Here is a 23,079-nt window from a genome sequence, read left to right as displayed (position 1 = left end):
ACGTCATAGAGCAACCAGACAGAAAGTCTCTCCTTGGATATGTCCTAATAAAGACAGCTGTGTCCTCTCTGTAATCCAGCCATGTTGTGTTGACAAGCAAGCGCTCCAAAAAGAACTGCTTCCGGCTTCCCGTCCAATCACAATCGACGTAATTTACGTCTCCAATAAGTGACGTTACGCTTCTGTCCACAGGCAGCGCTAATGCTGCCAAAACACGCGTTTGCCTCGCTTCAAGCCTGTTAAAAATAATTTTATTTTGACTCAACTGATATGCTTTACGAAAAGTTTGGAATACGCTTCGAAAGAGGAAAACACTTCCTGAAAGTCATCTGTTTCCAGGTTAGTAGCTTTGCTTGTTAGCCGCTCATGAGCGTTAAAACATATATGAAAAAGTGCCCACACATGTATGCATAAATACAGAAAAACCTAGCTTCTCTGATCCGAGTTTATTTTATTTTGCTGAGAACGCCGATGTGTTGTTGCCATGGCAGCATACACAGAAATGGCGCCGCGCGCTGGACTTTTTCAGAGTCCTGTGTATTGTAATATTTTACACGTTGCCTGCTTATCTTCTTGTTTTGTTAGTCACATGTCTCCAACGACGACACAACCTAGACAATTAAACAATTTCGAGCAATCAAACTGAGAAAAAAATGACTCAGAGCATTGCAAACAAACTTAATCGACACAAGGTAGGACAGAATTTAGATTTCCCCCACCTATCGCGCTTATTTAGGCCACAAAGCTTAACTTTGGTCCAATCTGATCGGTGCACCTTATTTTAATTTTCCAAAAACTTAAGAAAAGAGTATGCTCCCTATTTTGATTACTATTCTTTGGATTAACCAGTGGTTCAAAAATATTTTATTGATTGTTTATTAATTCGAAAGGTGAATTAGGCAGTAGTTGATTGTTTACAATTTTTTCCTCTCATGAAGGCAGTTGCATGGACTTTATTTAAGAGGGTAAATACAAATGATACTTAAAACTTAAAGGGTTTTTAACCTTGAGCTGCACACAAATTACTACACTGATACAAAGATAGGTTTGCAACTTCAAGGGCTTGACACATGCCAGCAGGAAGAGGCTGAAGTCAAACTCATAACTTTCTTATTGCAAGTCACCTACTCTTTTAACCCAGGCACAGACTCCCTTACTTATTTATATATGCACAAATGCTTTATATTGCTGAACAACATGTATCTTTTCCTTCCCATTCAAAACGTTTTGGTAGTTTGTGTTAGTCTACAATCCCAGCAAAACTCATTGGGGTTTGAATGTGACAAAATGTAAATCACAATGACTCTTTCTTCAACAATTTAGTACTAACAAAATGTGAAGGTTGTCTTGAGTAACGGTTAGATCTGACTCTTAAAGCTATGAGCTAATTATTTCTGACCTCTGTTTTTTTTCAACCCTGTTTATTTTTGTAATTTTCTATTTTTTCAGTCAGTTATCCAACTTAACTTTTATTTTGGCTTTGTCTCACTATATTTTTTCTGTCTGTTTTTTTGTGTTTGTTTTTGTGCATTAAAACAGAAAAATAAAAATGTCAGAATGTGACACTTTGCTTGTGGAAAGACTCCGATCAGAGCTGATGCTCAAGGCTCACCTCAAGGCTTTGAGAACGGGCCTTCAGCTGCAGCTGCAGGAAACAAAGAGCAGACAGACAGAAGAGCTCGATAAAAGGATTCATCAGAACACTCTCTTGTCATCAGACAAAAATCAGAAGTTTGATGATGAAAGGTTAGAGCATGTGAAGCACACAATTGTCTATTTTGTTTAATTAAATAATATTCTATCTCATTAAAATGCGCTTACTGTTTTTCAGATTTGTAGAAAGGAGATCCACCCCTCTTAATTCAAACAAAAAGGCTTTCCAGTATCACAAACAAAAACCTAATATGTTTTCTCTATCCCTGGTACCTTCAACAAACTCAAAGCACTGTTCTGTTAGTGCACAGCAGTGTGAAAGATGTCCTTCATCTAAAACAACACTGCAAAAGAAAGAAGAGGAGGATGAGGCTGAGTGTAAGAAGAAGTTTGGCGCTGTTCCTGTGCCGGGCAATCTTATTCAACCCATCTACCAGGAGATGATAGAGCTTAGAGAGAAGGAGAGGAAACAGGGCCATGAGCAGAGAAAGGAGTTCCTGCTCTCCATTCAGAAACCTTTCAGCTTTGAGGAAAGAGACAAAAACAGAAGAGAGAAGGTCACGGCAGTGATAAACCGAGTCTCTGAGGATCCACAAAACAGTGTTCGTGTTCAGAAAGCATTCCACAGAAACATGAAGAGTTCAAGACAGCAGAAAGGTGAGTCTTCTTTTTCACTGGGTTCTTTTGTTTTCAGGTACATACTGATAATCAATGGAAGAAATAGTGCAAGTAGGTCATTTGGACCAAATGTTTTTGGTTTACTTGTGCTTTGTTGCCTTCTAAACTCTAAGAGATTAACGATAAATTCCCCATTAGCAGGCCTGGGTTGGTGACCTGTAGAATGGTTTTTCAGTTCCTTTATTGTTATTTCCCCAAGGGGGAAATTTGTTTTGCAGCCAGATATTTCAAACATACAAAACAACATAACATACAAAACAACATAACATATATAGACAATGTTAAAAACAGGCAAAGGATACAAACACCAATTCATAAATATATAAAACGGAATTGTAACTCACAAATTTAGGGACCTGATTGCTGTGGGTACAAAGGACTTCTTCCATTTGTTGCTTTTAATCCTAGGAAGCCTGAACCTTTGTCCAGTGGCAAGAAGCTGTCTGGACAGGCAAGGATGAACCTTGCCTTGTGAGCAGCATGACAAATCATGTCATTAAGGAGAGGTTGGGCTACCCCAATTATCTTGTTTGCCACAGTAACAATTTTGTGTAGACAGTTTTTATTCTGGACATTTAAGTTTCCAAAGACGGATTCAAAAAAGACTTATAAAAGAGGCTTATAATCCTTCTAAAAATATTTAGCTTCCTTAAAAAGTACAGTCTCTCCTGCCCCTTTTTACAGATTTGATCAGTTTTCATATTAAAGGCCCCAGGGAATGGGGACTAAGGTGCTTTACGGAGGACAATGTTCATATCTTTTGCTTTTGTAATGTTCAGTTTTAAATTAATTTAAATGCACCACTAACCAAAGTCATCAACAACAGGCCTTCTATATTCTGCAACAGAATAACGATTACCGTACTGCGTCGTCAGCAAATTTCAGAATGTGTCTGTTTTGGTAGATGCTTCTACAGTGTAGAGAACAAATAGGAGAAGGGACAAAACACACCCCTGTGCAGAACCAGTAGAAAAAGAAGAGCCAGAGATACATGACCATTTACTTTGAACTGCTGAGGTCTGTGCATACCTCAGCATAAACCATCCTGCTAAACCAGGACCAATGTTTAATTGAGTTAAAAGTTTATGTTGCAGAATTTAGAGTGTTATTGTATTGAAAGCAGATGAGAAGTCCTTGAACAAAAGTCTTGCATGAGTCTTTGAATCTTCCAGATGTTTATAGAGTAGATTCAGGAGAGTGACGGTATCATCCTCTCTGTGCAAACTCAAACTGCATCTGATCTGAGATTTGAGGAACCAATCTGTGTTTCTTAGCTTGAAGCTGTAGTTCTTTTCTTTTGAATACCTTCATTACTAATGATGTTATTACTATGGGGCAAAAATCATTTAGCTCTTTAGGAGCTTTTATATTTAGCAATGGAAATAATGATAGATCTTTTCCATATAGAAGGAATTTTTCCCAGTTCCAGAGACGGTTTAGAAATATAATAAAACACATCACTAAGTTGCTGTGTGCATATTTAAAAGTCTCCCTGAAATAAAATCTGGGCCGGGACTTTTATTAGGTTTGCTTTTGCTGAGGGAATTTTTAATATCAGCTGAATCAAAGAATACATTGACTGTCTCACTGACAGTTGAAGGCACAGAAAGAGGAGAGATTGGTTTCGCAAATCTCAGATAAAAGTGATCGAGTGCCTCTGCCAAGTTTTTGTCGGAACTAAAACGATCAAGCCTAATTGGACTTTCTCCTTTTCCTTAGTTTTATATGTAAATTTTGCTTTCATTATTTCTGATCCAACTTCTTTCATTATGTTTTGTTTCTCTATTTCTGTACCATTTTGATACATTTTATATTTCTTTACTAAAAGCTGTTTAATATTAGTAATAGTGACCCATGGTCTACTGTTTGCATACAGTTTCACTTTCTTTGTAGGTACCACAGCATTTTCACAAAATACAATATAGTTTGAAATGACATCAGTCCTGACTCCGGAGGCAGCTCACAGCTTCCTCAGTCCAAACCTTGACTGTTTTGGAAAGTGTTTTTCTCTGTCTTTAAGACCTGTCTACATACCGGAACTAAGTGAATAGTATTGTGGTTTGATGCTCCCAATGGTGGTTTTCCAGATACTTTATAGGCATTTTTTATAGATCCATAACAGAGATCTAGGGCCTTATTTCCTCTTGTTGGGCAAATCATATATTGCTAAAAAACCATTAAGAGTCTTCTTCTCGTTACAGTGATTAAAGTGTGCTATAATAAAGTTTGGGTCATCTGAGGTAAGAGTTTAGCTTGTGTGCAACTTTGGGTATTACTTCAGCAGGATGTTTGACATTAACCTTAGGATGAATATACACCATTGTTAAAAATCTAAGGAAATATCTTTACTCTTGTTTTACCACCTTTGATTTATATACAGATGGACCTCTCCGCCCTGAACTTTTCCCATAATTGTTGCATCTCTGTATGAACGAACAGGTTTCCCAAAGCCAGTTTTAGAAAGGTCAAAATCAAAATCACCGACTTTGAGCCAAGTTTCTCTTTAGGTCATAAGACATGCATTTTTGTAAGCAGAGAGATTCATAACGTTGGCCTGTAGTTCATCAACTTTGCCCCTTAGTGGGTGAATATTAACCAGAAAAATACGAGGAAGTGGGATGCGATTTAGGCCTTGTTTTTTAAGATGTATCGTCACACTGATTGGCCTGATTTGTCCTATTTCCGTCGCTTTCGCGTTTGGCATTTTTTCATGGATAAAAATTCCATGGAAATGAGGAAGTGTAGCTCTGGCCTGTTAAGTTTCAACATAAAATCCCAGGAGTAATAAGTCAAAAGCCTTGGCATTCTGCCAATACCAAACACGGTAAAGCATAATCCAGATCAGAACCACAGCGATGAGATGCATCGTGTTATAGGTCAATAAAAAGTACCAATTTAAAACCAGATCATTTTTCCATCATACCAATCTTGCAGTAAAAGTTTCTTTTGATGAGAGGCCAAAAATACCTGGAGTTACTCAAGATTTTCCATACTTTTTCAGTGTATATTGAGTCGACAACATTTGTTTCTGACAAATGTAACGTAACATTTCTAACATAACATTAAAAAATAAACGTGGTGTACCATTTTAGTAACAATAGAAATAGTTATTTCATATCTGCTTCTAATAAAATCTATTATGTTTTACATTTTATTTAAAAAAATATAATCAAGGAGATACCTTGAAACAGGAAATTTTTACCTGAAGATTATCATAGCATAATGCCACCTCACTGGTAATAACAAGTTTGGTTTGGGATGAATTAAGGTTTCCCTTCTATCACTTAGTAGTTTTCTGCAAAGATCCCTTTTTAAATTCCAAAATAATTAAATAATTTGTCCCGCACCTTTTAATTAGCATTTGACAGAGACATGCAAGTGATGGGGCTCGTATCTTTGCACAGATCAGCAGGAAGTTTGCAGAAACGTCCAGACACGAATAGCTTCAAAACAAGAAAATCCGGCTCAGGCTGGCTGCCTGAAACTTCGCAGCGTCAATCATACCAAGAAAAAAAAGCTGGGATTTTTGGATGAGAATCCAAGCTTCAAGCCGAAAATCATACCCGAGGTCCCAGATTTTAAAAGTCTGCACAAGGCTTTGCAAAGGGAAGCACTGGAGAAAAAGCAGAGTCAAGATGTGACAAGGTGTCAGCCCTTCTTCTTGAGGACATCAGCTCTACCTGCAAGGAAACATAAAAAACCCCCAGAAACCTCACAGGTGAACTTATTTTAAGAAGTTGAAAAATTCTATGTAAATTGAGACATAGAATTTCTCAATTCTATGTCTGAGGAAATCATTCCTGATTTCATAAATCAGGAAAGTTTATTTTATTTTATTTTTTTTTTTAGAGAAAACTATTTTATGTGGAGTGAATTATTTAAAAATATATTTTTTAAATCTGATTACATAGGAATTATAGTTTTTCATTTAATCCTTTAAAGTAACTGTAAATGATCAATTTCATCTTGTAGGTTTTATGTATAAAAATAACTTATTATCAGAGGACTTTTAGACCTTCAGCACACCAGATGGTTTCATGTTATAGTTTTGCACCACTTTTTTTAAGTCTCTCACACCTTCCCTGCTTGATGGATAGTTTGAAACATATCCACCCACCATGTTATCAAGCCTGAACCATTTTTACTTTCAGTTAGTTTGGAGCTTCTTAGATGTAATGCTTCTGACCTCAGATTTCCTAAGCTGTGGGATCATTTATCCCCTTAAATTCAGCATTTTGTCTTTGTTATTATTTCTGGAAGCAAATCATTTCAGTTTTATTCTCCTCCTTTGTCTTTCACTTTTACGTAACAAGAATCTCCCTTATGAATGTGACACTGTTATTCTCTAACTAAATTTAAAAAACATATTTTTGTGTTCACAGTACTCCCAAATAATGTGTAGTGACACTGAGATTAAGGATATGTCAAGTCTTGGATATTAACTTTTAACTGTACTTGTCAAGAAATAGGCAAAATTGCACAAAGTGATAAAAATCTGCACAAAAAATTATTTGGACTAATTGGTATGGTGTGGAGAATTTTTTTATATATTGCATCAGTGATTAAACTTTGTGATCACTGAACTTTTCTGCCTATCAGGCATCTTCTTCTTGAGTTCACTGAAATTGCAGTTAGAGAGTATAGGTAACTTACTAAACATTTCAGTAGGTCTAAAAAAATTGTCTGACATTACCTTAAAGTAATACAGGTTTTACTTAACGTGGATAATGTTTCGGATTAGTGGAAAAAGATTCTTGGAAACATCCTTTTAAATTTTGCATCTTTCTCATGCACAGTGCTATAAAAGTGATTGGTTGTTAATAATAACGAACATAAACAACAAAAGCAAAAACATGGCACTGGTTATATACCTTGTGTTTTCTGAAGCAATTAAAATTTTTAGTTTTAGTTTCCAGCCAGCTGATCACAGACCCTGTTGTTTCTGGTTCTTTAATTCTACAGATTTCTAAAATGAATTACCTCAGTAGGAGTAAGTCACTTGGAGCCCTAACACTGATATCTACAGACACTCTTCCTACGTACATCACAGATGCTGTGAGGCAGCGCTGTGTCGCCATCAGGTGAGTTGCACTGCTAAGCATTAACTACAGACAGCGTTCTTACACATTTCTAATATCATATTTGTCCAAACCTTTTAGAACATTTTGGACATTGAGTACAAAAATGTATCTTTCAAGTACTCTAGCCCCCATCAAGTTGTTCATAGTTACAAAAAATTGTTTAGAAAAAAATCAGTGAAATAACTCATCTTTTATTTTGGAAAGAATGTAACCTTAGTTTTTAAGTTAAACTGAAAATACTGGCACTGAAAATGTGTTATTTAGAAAATGGAATAAGAGGAGAACTAATAAAATCTGGGCCGGGACTTTTGTTAGGATAACTAAACTATTTATTTAGGATAACTAAGCATGTTTTCATACTAAATGTTATTTATCCTGACCTAGAAATGATAAAAGCCAAATTTCAGACTTTTCCAGTCTTTGTAAGACGTTTTGTCTCCACATTAGATCTATAATCTGGTTGCTCAACACATAAAAATATGTGAAATCATATCTCTTTATTATTAACTATACAGAAAATCAATGGAAATCAGAGAAAGTAAAAACCAAGAGAGTGCAGAGTGGTTAAAAAGCTACCAGATGAGATCCCAAACTATGAAGAAGACTGTAGTGCTTCATGCAAAGTTGCTGGATCCCCACAGTAGCCTGAAAGACGTGTGCAATGGAAATGTACAGCGCCATAGGTGAGTTTCAACTTTCAACTTCTGAATGTCACACTGCAACAACCACACATGCTGGTCGTCAAAACTAATCTTTTCTTACTTAAAGGGAAGCTGATCTACAAAGAATGAAAGATTACATGAGAGAATTAAGAGACATGAAGGCCCGAGTTCATGAGAGACCTTATTTGTTTGAACAGGTGAAACAGGTACATTACTTAAAGCTAACACTTTAATACAAAATGCAATAATGTGGCTGTTCTCTAGTGTAACTAAGAGTTTTTTGTTGACAGAATAATGCAAAGACCCATGCAGAGCAGACATTCAGGAAAAAGCTGGAGAAAGCTGGGATAAAAGAGCAGTTTGTTGAAGAAACTGGTGAATCATTCAGATTTGATGATACCGATATGAGCTCTGAAAAGGAAATTCAAAGCAGGTAAAAGAGTTTTTTACAAGGTTTGTTCCTCCACTGTGCAGTACAACTGTATCTGGTAAAAATATGAATAGCACTGCTGCCTGAGAGCCAAGGACTTCCTGTGGTTTGGTTATATTACATTACATAATTTTCTGAGCTCTCCCTGCAGTCGCCAGAGAATAAAAAAAAAAACATCAGAGCCAAGTAAAAGTTCGACGTAATTATAATATAGGCATTTTCTAACCCAAAATATCTGATTTAGGGAGGAAAATGTAGAAGACGGGAAGAAAATTGAAGATGTGGAAGAGAAGAGCGTGAAGTCCAAAGGGGAAGAAATGCCATGATCAAAAAGGTTCAGGAAGAGCTGAGTTTTTGTGGTCTCTCCACTAGAAAACAACACTGTTTTTAAAAAATGATTCATGTCACAGCGAACACCAAGGTCCTGATTGTTTAGGATGTACACCTATAAATTATGAAAATACAAATCATGCAGACTTTACACTCTCAAAATCTTTAGAACTGAATGAAAATAACATTTTATACATTTGTATGTGTGTGCATGAGCAATACATGTCGCAAACTTGACTTTTGAAGATGTAAAATGTATATGTATTGTCTTTGTGGTTCTTTTTAGAGTTTTAGTTTGATCATTGAACCTAAATTAAATGATTGCGTTTTCACTAATTCACCCTGTGATGTACATCAAAGTTATTGTCATTCACACATCATAAAAACTGAGGTGAACTTCACAAAACACCTCGCTGGGAGAATTTTCAGTAAATAGATTTATTGGTGACACATCAGGCTGTCAGGATTGGGTAGAAAAAGAGCATCTTCCAAAGGCTCAGGGACAGATTTACTATCTAGGGTAATTTAGCATCTGGCTGCAAATCATAAATAGTGCCTGTGGGAGAGTCTCTTCCAAAACTGAACTGCAAGCAAAAACATCTACAGCCCAGTTCAGTACTGATCAAAGCCATCTAACAGCAGCAGTAAGAATTAGCACAAAACCACAGAAAAGCAGACCTATTTATAATCAAAAGCCACCAAATACACCAAAGTGACTCCAATTTGGTTTGAAAATAACACTTAAAATGTAGTCATGTCACAATAAGGATGTACCTAACAGCATCCTGTCCAACCCAGGATATCTCTAAAAAGGGATGGAGCCAAGACCACCCCTTTAGAGAGCAAGACCAAGACTTAGGCCAAGGCCGAATGGTTAACTTTGACAATTGGTTTTTGTACATTGTAAAATGCAAAGATTAATGGAAAAACAGTTAATTATTCAACCAAAACTACTTGTGGGTATTGAAGTAATAATTGTCATAATATTTAAGTTATGAAATGCAGCTACACTTTGATGCACATTCTCTAAACTGAATAAATCAGCTCACATTGCACAATACCTGTATAAGAAACAAAAAAATACTGAGATTTATAGGAAATTAACAAATAAGACAACAAAGATTTGTCCTATTTGTCATATCATATTTTTTTATATAATAGTTTGGGGTGAGATGGTTGAAACTTGGTTTGGTGTTCCACCGGGACAACCATAACAAAAATGTACCTCCTGTGGACTGTGCCAATAGAAAGTGTGTTTTCTCCACAACTTGCATGCTTGTATTTGAATCTATGTATAATTTTGATCCTGAGCTGAGTGTGCAACACATTTTGTTTTTAGCATTATTGTACACAGAAAAACGCACACCGCACACTCTAAACATGTGGTATGTAAAAGGCTTTTGGCTTTGAAATGCTTTGTCAAAAAGTTTGAAGCCTTTAATTTAGAGGATGATGGAGATGATGTTGCAAGAATAAATATTCACAACAAAACGATAATTTAATTTATTTCAAAAAAATTAACAGCCTTTCAAACACGAAATTTGAAAAAGAATTATACTGTGAGACTTTGATTTAATTTGCTTTTTATTGTTTAAGTCCCATAAAAACAACAATTGCTTGAGATTGGCTTTTCTTCAATGGATGGTTTAAAGTTCTCGGTTATTTCGAGAACCACACTGCCAGCTAAATAAACAGTCCTCTCAGTGCATGTGCCTTCTCAGAGACCAGTGCTGCCGTCTGCTCCAAGCCTACAAATCCACATCAAATACTCTGGTGCTCTGGCCTCTGCTGTACTCTTGTGCTTAGACAGCTGGCTGCCAGGAATCTCAGAGATCATTTTTACTTACAAACCACACGGGGATGTCTGGATAAGTTTGAAAGCGCAGTCAAAGGGTCGTCGGAGAGATCAGGACAAGCCATAATAGACACTTGCGGGCTGGTGTCCCATGCCTTTAAGATGTTCAGGCTCTGAGATGGTGTTGTATGAACATAGACATGGGTAGAGAATCTCTGTGAAAAACTGTACATATGTGAATTTTAGGTCACATATCTGCAAAGGATAAACATGTTTTGCTTATTTCTACATTTTTCATGCAGTACTCATGTTGCTGCATATCAAAATGTAAAACTGGGTTTAGCCTAATCTTAGCTCTGCAAAAGTAGTGGGTTTTATGAACAATTTACCAAACAAACACTTTTATTCCTATTATGTAACACTGATCATTGCACTCCTCGCAATATACAGATAAGGGTAAAATAAAGGTGCAAAAATAAATTTGATAACTTATTTTAAAAAGTGTTTCCCTCCCATTTTACAGCTGTAAACTCTAAATTTTAACTTTTTTCTTTTACCACACACCAATTTTTGTTTGGTTTATAATATAAAACCATAATACACATACAGTTAAAATTAAAAAAGATCATATTCACACTGCATAAGAAGAAGTATTAATTTGTTTCTCAATGTCTAGCGCTAAGGTCAGCTAGGACTACCACAGTTATTTCAAATTTGCTACATAGCAGAATAATTTGTGTTATGTTTGTCAATGTCAGAAGTTTAAAACATTAAGATGACCTTAGACAAGTTTAGGAAAGCCCAGATGGTGATTTTATGTTTTTGTAAGCATTTAGTAGAATAATTCACCATGTTGAAGTTAAACAAAGGCACATGTTTGGATGTATTTTAAAGAAACATCTCAGACACATGCTTCCTCATGTGAAATCATGGAAATATCAAAAATAATTGAGACACTACAGCGTTAGTGTCTCAACTAACGCTGTTAGTTGAGGCCCATTCATACTTTATGAATGGGCCACATTCATAAAGTATGTGCAAACAATTATATGCAAGTAGGAACACCATGGGAACGTCCAGCTGCCATTCTATTCAGTAGGGACAGGTTCTGTTTCCCAGACGACCATGTCTTGGTGTGAAATGTGGGTATAAACCCAAAACAAAAACAAGATTCTCTCTGAAGCTGGTAGAAGTGGAGAGACATGCCACTTAACAGGGAAGAAGCCATTGCTACACAAGTAGCATTAAAAAAAGCCACATTACTGCGCAAAGGGACACAAACCATAATTTTATGTGACATGTCCTGTGCTCTTATGAGACTGAAACTGAAATGTTTGCCTACAATAATCAACGCTACATTTGAAGGAATAGGAGGAAAACTAGCAAACTTGAGAACGCTTTACCATCTGTAAATTAAGGTGTGGCAACATCATTTTGTAAGATTATTGAACAAATATCTTAAAACATTTGGTATGAAGTTAAAGCTCGAGTAAAAATAAGTTACAGTGCCTGAAGGACAACAACTGTAATGCTTTTGAATTAACAATCGCAAAACCCCGATAAACAAAATTGTGGGCAGAGATGAAAAGATGCGGGTGAGTGAAACAGCCTACAAACCTGACTCAGTTATACCAACTTTGTCAGGAGAAATGTGCGAAACCTCCTGCAAACTATGGTGAAAAGGTTGAGGAAGGATATACCCTATTCAAACCATTTACCAAAGTAATTCTAACAAATACTAAGGAACTGTATGTAAACTTCTGAATGTGAACAAAGTGACAAATATATTGCTCCCTTTCTCTGTCACATAATCGCTTTTATGCAGCCCAAAAATGTTTACACAGACTAAATATATTGGAAAACTCAGTTTAGTTAACTTAAATCCGTCCTAGATTTTCTTTTGCTTTCATTGACAGCTCCATCAAGGTTCAATGATCCACAACACACAAATATATAGTGATGTTAAATGATCACAGTGTCCCTTCTTTGAAATCTCAAGTATTACATGATGAAGCTTCAAGGACTCCATCCTGTCAGGTTGTCATGGGAACCCCGCATCCTTCCTCACTCTGCCTTGTGGTCCCTCCGGGGAAAGCTGTGCACCTCCAATTTCCTGCTGCACAGCAAAAAAGAAAAATCCTCTCTCTCCCCAACCTGTTAGATAATACCTAGGAAGGGATCTGCATCGGTCAAAAGTGCTGGAGTAGAGGGAGGGACATTTATTTGAGCAAACTGCAGCCTTTAAACTTGTGTTTGAGACTGTGAGAGGAAACAAACACATCTCATTTAGATTAATGAGAGGCTGCACGCGTGGCCACAGAATGTTATGATCACGGCTGTTTGAGGAGTGGTTCTGTGTAGTAGATGAACAATATAATTTCACCAAGGTGGTGCGTTCAGGATGTTTATTATTGTAGCCATTTAAATTCCCACACATTTAATTTTGTGAAAGCACGGGTGGCAAAGGTAGGCAGCTGAGGATACATCTCAGAATGGAAGATGAAGGCCTCAAATAGATTTTCCCGTCTATAAACCAGCAATTGTCAAGTTAAAAGAGGCTCCCACTGTGTTCTTCTGGTTGTTTTGCTTTTCTTCATAATGTCTTGTTTAATGTATTCTCTTGATTATAATGTAAAAATCCAGTGGGGCAGTTGTGCATATAGGCTCTCTGTGTACTTTAGACCTTGGTTCACCTGCAGGAGGAGCTGTGGTTTGCTGCAGCCTCTCTGGAGCTGAAGAGAGCGATCCCTCTTTTTCTCCTTCAGTGGCATGAATAGCATCCCCAGTGCTGGAGAGAGAGCATATCAGGAGGCAAACGACGAGGGGAGAGAGATAGCAGGCGGTGTGACAGATAAGAGTGTGGCAGAACTTGCCTTCCTGACTGCACCGTGGGTCGGGGAAAGAGAGAGCAAGTGGACTTGAGTGTCAGCCTGCAGCCTGCACCATAATCACTCACTCACAGTCACAGAAACAGTCATTCCCCAGAGCCCGGCTGCAGCAGAACTTCAGAGAGACGACTGACCTCAAAAAGGTACAGTATGGTCATTTCTCCTGCAGAGGTTTCCTTAAGTCCAACATGATTAGCAGGTTGCTGCTCATGTTTCCAGGTGGGATAGCAGAAGTTTTGTTGTTGTTGATTCTCAAAAATATGATGTCTTTTTCTAAATTATTTTTGGAAGAGTTATGTGTTCGCCCACCAGAAGACAGTGTCTTGTGCTTGCAGGGATGATGGGAGAGCTGTCAGTGAAAGATAAGGAGCTGATACGAGGCAGCTGGGAGAGCCTGGGCAAGAACAAAGTTCCTCATGGTGTCATCATGTTCTCAAGGTAATGTTCTGCAAAATCAGCGTCTGAGCAGGTTGCTGTAATTACAGTCGGAGGAGAATAATCTGGTTGTTTTCTGAGGGATTCTTATGCAGGTTAATCCTTTAAATGTTCGGTTTCTTAATAGAATATGTAATACAGGTATACAGAAAGAGTAAGAGAAGATTTGCTGCTCTCTTTCCCATACAGACAGGGACCAGAGGCTTGACTTGTTGCTTGGCGACAGACTAATCCACAATTTAGACAGCTGCAAATCAGACGCTAACAGGGGGAACTGATTTTTTTTTTGTCTGCATATATTTCTGAATCAATGCCATGTGGGTGAGTGCACTTATAGAACTGTGTGGTATTTGTCTGTGGCAGATTGTTTGAGCTGGACCCTGCGCTGCTCAACCTTTTCCACTACAGCACAAACTGTGATTCCAAACAAGACTGTCTCTCCAGCCCCGAGTTCCTGGACCATGTCACCAAGGTGAGCCCACACCCACATAATCCAGAGACATTTCAAAGTACAGTTTTAATTGCTGCCTTGCATGCTTCCCCCCTTTCACCTCAGGTGATGCTGGTGATTGATGCAGCAGTGAGCCACCTGGATGATCTCCACTCTTTGGAGGACTTTCTGCTTAATCTTGGGAGGAAGCATCAGGCAGTGGGAGTCAGCACACAGTCATTTACTGTAAGATTAACACATACATGTGCAAATCAGAAAAAGCTGTACCCTGCTTCAATAAGATCCCTGCATGATTTTGAAAGTGTGTTTTTTTTCACAGAAACTATTTTTGAAAAAACAAACAAAAAAAACTAGTAGTTTTAGATGTCTTGTTTTAAAATACAAATTATTAATGTGAAATGCAAGCCCCCCTTTCTTTTTTTTAGATGAGAAGAAATTTAAATTTGGTTTCAGCTCTGACCTACTTCACTTCTCAACTGGCACAAGCAATGCAACATAACGACACATATATAGATACAAAGTGGGTTAGTGAGTTTGTTTCCACATCAAATTTACATGTAACAAAAAGTTAACTTATTTTATCCTTGACCTTTTTCAAACTCAAAATTATTAGTATGTTAATATAATTTGATATCTTGTTCTTCTATTCATTTTACAGTGAAACAAATATGACTTTGACTTTGAGTTGGACAAAAGAACCAGCGTCTCCTACAATCACAAAATTGTGTGCCTAAGAAAATTTTAAAAATCAGCTTTTCAATTCTCTCATATTTTTCCAATTATTTTCTTCTTGAAAAGTAGACCAAATACAATTTTTATTTCTTCTCACCCATTGTTTTTGATTTTCTGATACCCTAGGGTAGACACTGTATTTATCTTTAGGCCTGGAAGGGCCTCAGGTAGAGGGATGTCTGGATTTTCCTCCTTAAGATGTCAGATAAACATTAGTTTGGTTTTACTTATTGGTTTCTGATGAGTACATCAAATTGCCAAATACATATTTATCTTTTTTTTTTTTGATCCTGCCTTGATATTTTTTAGGCATACCGTATGGAGAAGCTGGTTGCTAACATGTCCATATGCATACCTAAAATTATAATTGGTGTAGACTAGGATAAGTCTTAATTTTCTATTTCTAAGGTTGCCTAATGTTGCATAATGAGCTCGATGTTGAAAACACTCACTTCTACCATATTTTACAACCCATTTCAATGTGAAAAATGAACTTCCCTGAACAGATATAAGTGCTTGTCAGCAAGTTTTGTACATCACAGTGAAGAAATGTAGGCCTACTCTTCTTTGCAGAATTGATCTAATTCAGGTAGATTGGAGTTTTAAAAATGAATATGTCCAATATGAAACCACTGCATCTCAGTTAGATTTAATGCTGTATTTTGACTATGCCACTTTAAAGCATTTTTTATTTGGAGCCATTCAGAGGCAGTCTTATAAGTCTGCTTTGGATCTTTGTCCTGATTCTTAACCCTCATGCTCTTGGGTTTCAGTTTACAAACTGAGGGTTTTATATTCTCCTTTAGGATTTCCCAGTTGAAAGCAAAATGTATGATCCATCAGTACCATCAATGACTCCTGTAAGATGTTCTTTCTCTGAATTGCTGTTAATTTTGTTGTGATGGGATTTATTTTATTTCTGTTTAATCTTGTCGGTTCACAGAATATTTTATTGAAAGTCTTGAGAATCAGCAAGATAGGTTTGTTTTGGTGGGCCAATGTGAGAAGAACCTTTGCGTTTTTTGTGCTCAGTAGGGCTTTAAATATAGTTTTAAGTATCTTGTGACCTCCTGGATGGGTCGATGGTATTCTTTTGGTAGTAATTTTGGTAGGCTGTCCTCTCTTGGGAAGATTCACCACTCCATTTGTCCATGAAGTTTCTCAGTAGCAACGTTTCCATTAGAAAAATGCGCAAATTTTGTTGATATTCTGCTAATGTTGCAAAAACAATTTCGCAATTGCGGTGTTTCCACTAAACAACAAATGCAGCTAAAATCACATATTAATAACTTTGTTCATTCAATGTTATTAAAAAATGTGCTGCGCCATCCTCCTCCTACCACTTCCTGCCGTCTCTGTCATCTTTTATGGCACCAGTAACATCTGGTTGTTGATCACGTGACTCATGATAAGAAAAAATTGTTTCCATTGCAGTTTTGCAAAATACCGCCGAAATCCTAGAATAAAAACTTTTAAGTAACAATGTATTTTTTTAGCGTGTTGCCAGTAAGTTACACGCTTCAGTGGTTTGTCTGCCTGCCTTAGAGATGTCTCTGCAACTCTTTCTAAACTGACTGATATTTAAAAACGGTTACTTTTAATTGTAGCATGATGTATTGTCTTTTGAGAATTGTCAGCCTACTTCATGTTGTCAGACAGACTCTATTTAAAGGATTTCATAATTCTGCAAGGATGGCATTAATCAACCATGGTTGTAGTTGGTAAAAATGAATTTAAGAAGAGATGTGGGTAATTCATTAGGTAAAATGGTTTCCCAAGTTGGTATAGTTAAAATTTCCCTTTAATAAACATAATCATCAACAACTGTTTCTTATATTTGTTGAAGGGGTAACATTTAAGTAGTTTTTCCTTACTTCTGCAGGTGGTAGGAGAGTCACTTCTCTACATGCTGCAGTGCAGTCTTGGCCAGGCGTACACGGCGCCGCTGCGCCAAGCCTGGCTCAACATGTACACCATCGTGGTAGCGGTAATGAGCCGAGGATGGTCCAAGAACGGCGAGGACAAGGCCGACTGAGGCGCACAGCGGGAGCTGCTGAGCAGTTGCTGTCAAACCATCAACACGGTTGCCATGGAACAAGGTTGTGTAACTGTGCAGCATCGTGTCTTTGGCTGCTGTACATGTGCTCTGTGAGCTGGTTTGTATAACATGGCAAATGTATGGTGTAGTTACACTTTAAAATTAGACCGACCGATTGCAGAGTTTATTTTCTTTGCTGTGGATGTTTAGCTTCCAGTCGACGCTGATGTACAGCTGTGAGAATCAGACGGCGTGGGTCCTTTAAGTCTGGACCTGAAAGCTGAGAGCATTGAAGATCACTGTAAGTTTCTTTGTATATACTGGCTTTGATATATTTACTAAATAACAGTGACTATAGTGGTCTTTATGTTGTATCTTAAGAGAGTTGCACACATGTGAAATATATATATATATAAATATAAATATAATATTATATCTAGACATCGCACACTATTCAAACTGTGACTGTTACTGTGGCCAGCGAAGGCAGCTCTGTATCCATCTGGAACACAGTGATACTTAAAATGTGATTTTACAGGAGAAAATCAGATCACTTTAGTCATAACTCTGTGTATATGTGTGTCTCCTGGATTTTTTTTAGTTTTTATTACACATGGCCATTTTGTTATATGATGTTTTATCTGAGTTTATAGCAACTAAAGCGAATCAAGTTTACTAAATGTTTATCAGTGGCTACGGACAAGAACTGTTAACTTTACTCAAAGCTTTCTTCAGTGATCAATGACTGTTAGGGTGTTGGTTCACACCTTACTCAACGTAGTTTTTGATGCTCTCCTCAGATCGAGGTTTTGAGTGTTTCAGTAGACGTCTGATGACTGTTAAACCCTACATTTTAGACTGTTATGTGAACTTTAGTGTTTAGTAAAGGACATGTTGGAGCAATTTCAACATCTTTGTTTCTTTGCTGTTTTTATTAAGTATAAAGGTATTTATTACAGTTGCTTTTCTTACTAGTGCTTATTAATTGCATTGTTGTCACACCAAATGAAGAATTATCATATTACTCCAATGTAAGTTTTCTCTATGGAAGTGAGACTTAACTAGGCATGGGTTTGTATGAGATCTTCATACATTTATTAAAAGAGAACAACTCACAAAGATGTGTTACATGATCAAAATGCGACATATTTACACATTTTTTGTTGATAAAATAGTCTAACATACTGATCATTAAAGCTAAGACATTACTTTATTGGTTTTTTTGTATCTCCAGATCCAAGTAGAAATATAAAGTCAACATCTGCTAAATTCTTAAACACCATTACCTTTATAGGAGTGAGGGGTCGTGCTCTTTAGCTCCCAAAAGTGGGTTTGGACCCATATGAAATTCTCATAGTTTGATAAAGTAATAATAGCACGACTGCACCTTAAAATCATATAATTTTAAATAAAATCAGATAGCATGATCTCCTCAAATTTCAGATTTAGATGTAGTTTGTTTCTGATTGGAAAAGACAAGAGGCATTTTCAAAAAAAGATAAGACATAATAAAAAATGTATTATTTAAAAAATATATATTCACATTTTAATAAAGAAAATAGCTAGACTAACTTATTGTCTTCAATCTTTCTGGAATTTTTAGTTCCTTCACAGATTTTCTATCCGAAACACATCGAAACTCCATTTAGAAGAAAGTTTTTCAAAGTTTAAATCTGCCAGTGGTTTGAATAATACTGTGTGCTTACTGCACATTGTCATTCTGCTCTTTGTAGAATAACACATATATAACCAGCCAATAACATCTGGGTTATTATCAGCCAGCTGTTTAACACAACTCCCTTAAATAACAGTGTTACAACAATAATAGATGCCGTTCCTTCAGTTTTCACGACACAACCTAACTTTTTCCAATCAGACAATTTAGAGTTTTTGTAAGCCAATAAAGAAAGTTGCAGTGATCACATTTCAGCCAACAGTGCAGAAAAAGAAGTGGAAGAGGGATAATACCACATTATTCAATACTTGAAGTATTTTAAACCTGAAGAACAGTACAACAGCAAAGTTTAGTGTTTTAGCACCATAATGTTCTCAAACTTTGGTACCTGTAACTAGAAAGACTTGGAAACATTCAAATTAGTCTGTGTCCTGAGCAACAGAAGCCCTTTATCAGCCTGCTGACCAGCAGTGGACAGCAACAGGCTGCAGTACTCAGTGTGCCATACAACCAGAAAAAACACAAGTCACTCTGGCTCTAATTAAAGAAACAGCATGACAGAATATTTTTAAACTTTAACTTTTTAAAACCTGAGCATACCTTGAAATTGGCAACCAGCCCATGAGGATTTTCATCAGTTAGGATGGAAATTATGATATTATCACAGACCACAGTAATACAAATAAACTGTCTGCTCTCAGTTATCCAACATGTGCATATCACTGCATTATCAACTCTAACACTGTATGTATCACCCACAGCTGTTATTTACCGTTACAATAAGAATGCCAAGCATCCTAACAAGTGGGCCAAGTATGAAAAATACCACCATTCAACTGTAAATCCAAGCTGCTGACATGTGGTTATTATTGCTTTATATTTATAAAGTTTATTTTTATATTATCTGAATTATTATGGTTTTGAAAGAGCATTATTTTTATTCCCTCAGAAGGAAGGTCATGCACTGTTTATTCTTTTGATATTTTATCTTTCGGTTTGTGGTTAATGATCCCTACACTAATTGGTGGCAAATTTACAATTTTTATTGTGGTTTCTCTAACTCAAAGTAACAAAAACAAAACAAAAATGTGCAATTATTATCGCAAACGGAGGGTTTCCAGTTGAACAGTCTAAACCATACATAGTCAGTTCAGTCTGTATTTTCTCCAGCACAGTTGTAACGTGTATAAGCTGGCTCTGAAGGTGTTGCATTTATAGTAAATCTTTTCTTAGTAGGCCGTCTTTTTTTTCTTACCTTAAGCATTTTTAGCCAACCTTACAGACATGTCAACTGTTTTATTAAGTTTAGTTATGTGTATATATTGGGTGTGTCACTGTCTACCTCATCATAATCAGCTGCTATTGAACTGTGATGACTTCACCTAGTTATCTTTTGACCAAAAACACACATTGTTACTATTATCAGAGTTAATAAAGGTACACACTCTTTGTAAAGTAAATTCTATCCTGAACTTTTCAGGAGGACATGTTATGTGTTTACTTACAACTAAATAAAGTGATCTGTGGGTATTTCACAGCTTAATGATGTCTTTTCTTTTTGATCTAAACCTGAATCAATTATACAATGCTTTATTCTCTTCCCACCGACAGCACATCAGATAGTTACATAAGATCCAGGTGCCAATTAGTTCTTAATCTTTGCTTGCAGAGATTAGAACGACTTCAGGCATGTCAGCCCACTTATTCATGCAGCTGCACAATGTCACATCGAGAACATTTTCAGAATGTCAGAATATCAGTCTCTCTGTAAGTAAGTCATGCAATAGTAAAGCAGAGATAGGATGGCAAGTTATCTTAATACACATGGATCATTTCTGTCATGCACAGTTTGGTTGGATCTCTGTAAAAGTCACATCCATGACTTGGCTGTCTGTTCTGCTGTCGAAGGGGCATTTGACATGGCCTTAATCTGTCTCCCTGCAGTGAACACAGGATCCCTCTGTCTCAATGAGCGTCTTCTCGATGCCAGTTGCCTCAGTTCAAAGCACATAAAAAGAAAAACCTCAAAGGTTGACTTTGTTTTGGGCTTGACACATACTTGATCCTTAGATTTGCTAATTAAATAAATTACCTCAAACATAAAAAACATGAATTATTCACGTCTGACAGTTCTTCAGCCTTACCTTGTTGTGTATCAAGGTCTGTCGTCTGGAGAGGAGTCTGAGAAGAGACAACGCAGATTATTTTTAGAAAGTCTGCAATGGGTTTTTAGATTCGAGGGGCATTGAATGTTGTCATGGCAACTGTTAATGTGATGGCCTTATATGTGTGCTTGTGTAAGGAAGAAAGCAAAGTCATGCTCAGTCAATCACTCAGACTACATCATACCATAGTGAGGGTGGTGGCTTTGCATCCTGTTTTAAGTTGATACGTTTTCTATGATGCTTTCCAGAACTTTGGGACAGCAACACAAACGTGCCAGGCAGGAGACGCCATGCATGCCATAGAAAAAGTTAAGACATGTTCAATAAAAGAGTCTCATGATTCTTCTGTTTACACTAAAAATATTTAGCTTCCTTAAAAAGTGCAGACTCTGCTGCCCTTTTATACAAATTTGATCAGAGTTTACAGGCCAACTTAGTCTCATTGTAAGATTAGGCATCTTTTAAGTATAAATTAGTTGTTTTGTAATTATGATGTACTGTAGTTATCTAATGAATTGTCAGGCCTGCAGGAAAAGGGCAGCAATTATCTCTGCAGATCCCACACATCCTGGTCACAAACTGTTTAAACTTTTACTTCCAGATCGGTGCTATACTGTAGAGCGCTATATGCAAAAACAAGCTGCCGCAGTGATGGTTACTTTCCCCAGACTGTCTCTGATGAACTCATTGAACACCTTACAGGGTCAGTATTCAGCTAAACAAAATAAGCATTTTTGCACAGCCACATTGTGCCTATACAGGAAAAAATGTCTGCAAATATTGTTCCTTTATCCTCATTTTATTTCCCCTAAGTTTGCTCTATTTATACTTAATGGTTGTATGCTATGAGCATTTATAGCTATTCAGATTTTTATTCTGAATCAGCATCTCATAAATATGAATTAGTCATTGTTATTTATTAGTTTGTCAAAGTTATGACATCTATTATTCTGCCTTTTGTCTTTTGATTATGACTAATTTATTTGTAATGAAAGGCATCATAGTCATGACTTAGATGTCTCTTAGATCTAACTTGACTGTGTTTTAAATATTACATTTGATATAGTTATTACATAGCTATTCTATAACTATGAATACAAGTCTTGTAAATGACTTAGTGTCTCATTATTATCCTGTAATTGAAAAATGTTTCATAACAATAACTGTGGCTTGTTGTTTGTAACTATGACTCAGCTGTCTTGCAATTATAACTTAGTTATCTCTTAATTATGACTTAACATTGCATAATATTAATAATTAATACATTATAATTTAATTAGCATCACTTAAAATACTTGACTAATTGAGTTATCTAAAATATTATAAGATAAAAAAAACTATGAAAACAAGAAGCTCACATGGACTGAGCTGTCTCAGAGAGGAAGACCATTATGCCGTTGGAGCTCTTTTGTGCATGAGGTCGTAGATATTTTTACAATAAAGCAATCGTAAACACACTCCTCCCTGAGGTGTTGTGTGTCTTCTGGTTAAAATGCGGAAACTAACTCATATGGGAGTGACGGTATGCTTGCAGCAGGAGGCAGAGACATTTTCTATTCTGAGCATCTGGGCAGGGGAGAGGCAGGCAGCAGACAACGCTCCCAAAGGAATTCACCTTTCACTGCGTGGTATGCTCTCAGCAGTTGCCACGGGTGACAGGGGAAATGTCAGGGACTTTTCTTTTCCTTCTTTCATAACCTAGTGTAGTGCATATGAATGGATATTCCTCCTCAAGCCTCACTTTTTACTGCAGGAAATTTTCTCCATGTCATTTAGGATTCAATAAAGAGAATAAACATTATTAGCAATCCTTTGTGGTGCAGATGCAATCAGTGGCTGTTAGCTTTCCTGTCTGAGCTCTGATGTGGTCTCAGGCTCCAGTGACATGAACAGAGGAATGCCCCAACGATAGTTTGTATGCAGACACACACATTGCAGCAAACACAAAGCTAATGTATGCTTCCATTTATAATCAGTCTCTCAGTTCTTACCTGCTTCACATGGTGATAACAGTCAACGCATGTTTTCTTCTATTATAATGGTTCTGAAACTGGTAAAACTTTTGG

General features: G+C 36.8%; 2 protein-coding genes across 3 annotated transcripts; both read left to right on the top strand.

Moving 5' to 3' along the window:
* The first annotated feature begins 185 nt into the window (after nt 1–185).
* On the top strand, nt 186–10,291 carry fam161b (family with sequence similarity 161 member B). 2 transcript variants are annotated; one of them, XM_023353355.1, is made up of 9 exons: nt 186–339; nt 1,540–1,746; nt 1,832–2,310; nt 5,736–6,049; nt 7,294–7,412; nt 7,928–8,095; nt 8,181–8,280; nt 8,365–8,507; nt 8,749–10,291. In XM_023353355.1, the coding sequence occupies exons 2-9, from the start codon at nt 1,550–1,552 to the stop codon at nt 8,828–8,830; spliced, it is 1,602 nt and encodes a 533-aa protein (XP_023209123.1). In that variant the 5' UTR covers nt 186–339; nt 1,540–1,549; the 3' UTR covers nt 8,831–10,291. The 2 variants fall into 2 exon arrangements, with proteins under 2 accessions (XP_023209123.1, XP_023209124.1); XM_023353356.1 differs by lacking the exon at nt 186–339 and adding an exon at nt 554–692.
* A 3,036-nt stretch (nt 10,292–13,327) lies between these two features.
* ngb (neuroglobin) lies at nt 13,328–20,378 on the top strand. The gene is made up of 5 exons (XM_005797710.2): nt 13,328–13,660; nt 13,853–13,955; nt 14,316–14,424; nt 14,509–14,628; nt 17,018–20,378. Exons 2-5 carry the CDS (start codon nt 13,855–13,857, stop codon nt 17,168–17,170), a joined length of 483 nt encoding a protein of 160 aa, XP_005797767.1. The 5' UTR covers nt 13,328–13,660; nt 13,853–13,854; the 3' UTR covers nt 17,171–20,378.
* Nucleotides 20,379–23,079: the final 2,701 nt, after the last annotated feature.

Source organism: Xiphophorus maculatus, chromosome 19 (assembly GCF_002775205.1).
Source record: "Xiphophorus maculatus strain JP 163 A chromosome 19, X_maculatus-5.0-male, whole genome shotgun sequence".
Taxonomy (NCBI): domain Eukaryota; kingdom Metazoa; phylum Chordata; class Actinopteri; order Cyprinodontiformes; family Poeciliidae; genus Xiphophorus; species Xiphophorus maculatus.
This window is presented reverse-complemented; position numbering and strand designations above follow the sequence as displayed.

What these genes read in the sequence shown, in the direction of transcription:
- ngb (XM_005797710.2), top strand. Translation starts at nt 13,855, where the DNA reads ATGATGGGAGAGCTGTCAGTGAAAGATAAGGAGCTGATACGAGGCAGC. An exon ending in GGTGTCATCATGTTCTCAAG is followed by an intron (nt 13,956 to 14,315) that starts GTAATGTTCTGC and finishes TGTCTGTGGCAG; the next exon opens with ATTGTTTGAGCTGGACCCTG. An exon ending in TCCTGGACCATGTCACCAAG is followed by an intron (nt 14,425 to 14,508) that starts GTGAGCCCACAC and finishes CTTTCACCTCAG; the next exon opens with GTGATGCTGGTGATTGATGC.
- fam161b (XM_023353355.1), top strand. Translation starts at nt 1,550, where the DNA reads ATGTCAGAATGTGACACTTTGCTTGTGGAAAGACTCCGATCAGAGCTG. An exon ending in GAGTTCAAGACAGCAGAAAG is followed by an intron (nt 2,311 to 5,735) that starts GTGAGTCTTCTT and finishes ATCTTTGCACAG; the next exon opens with ATCAGCAGGAAGTTTGCAGA. An exon ending in GAAAAGGAAATTCAAAGCAG is followed by an intron (nt 8,508 to 8,748) that starts GTAAAAGAGTTT and finishes TATCTGATTTAG; the next exon opens with GGAGGAAAATGTAGAAGACG.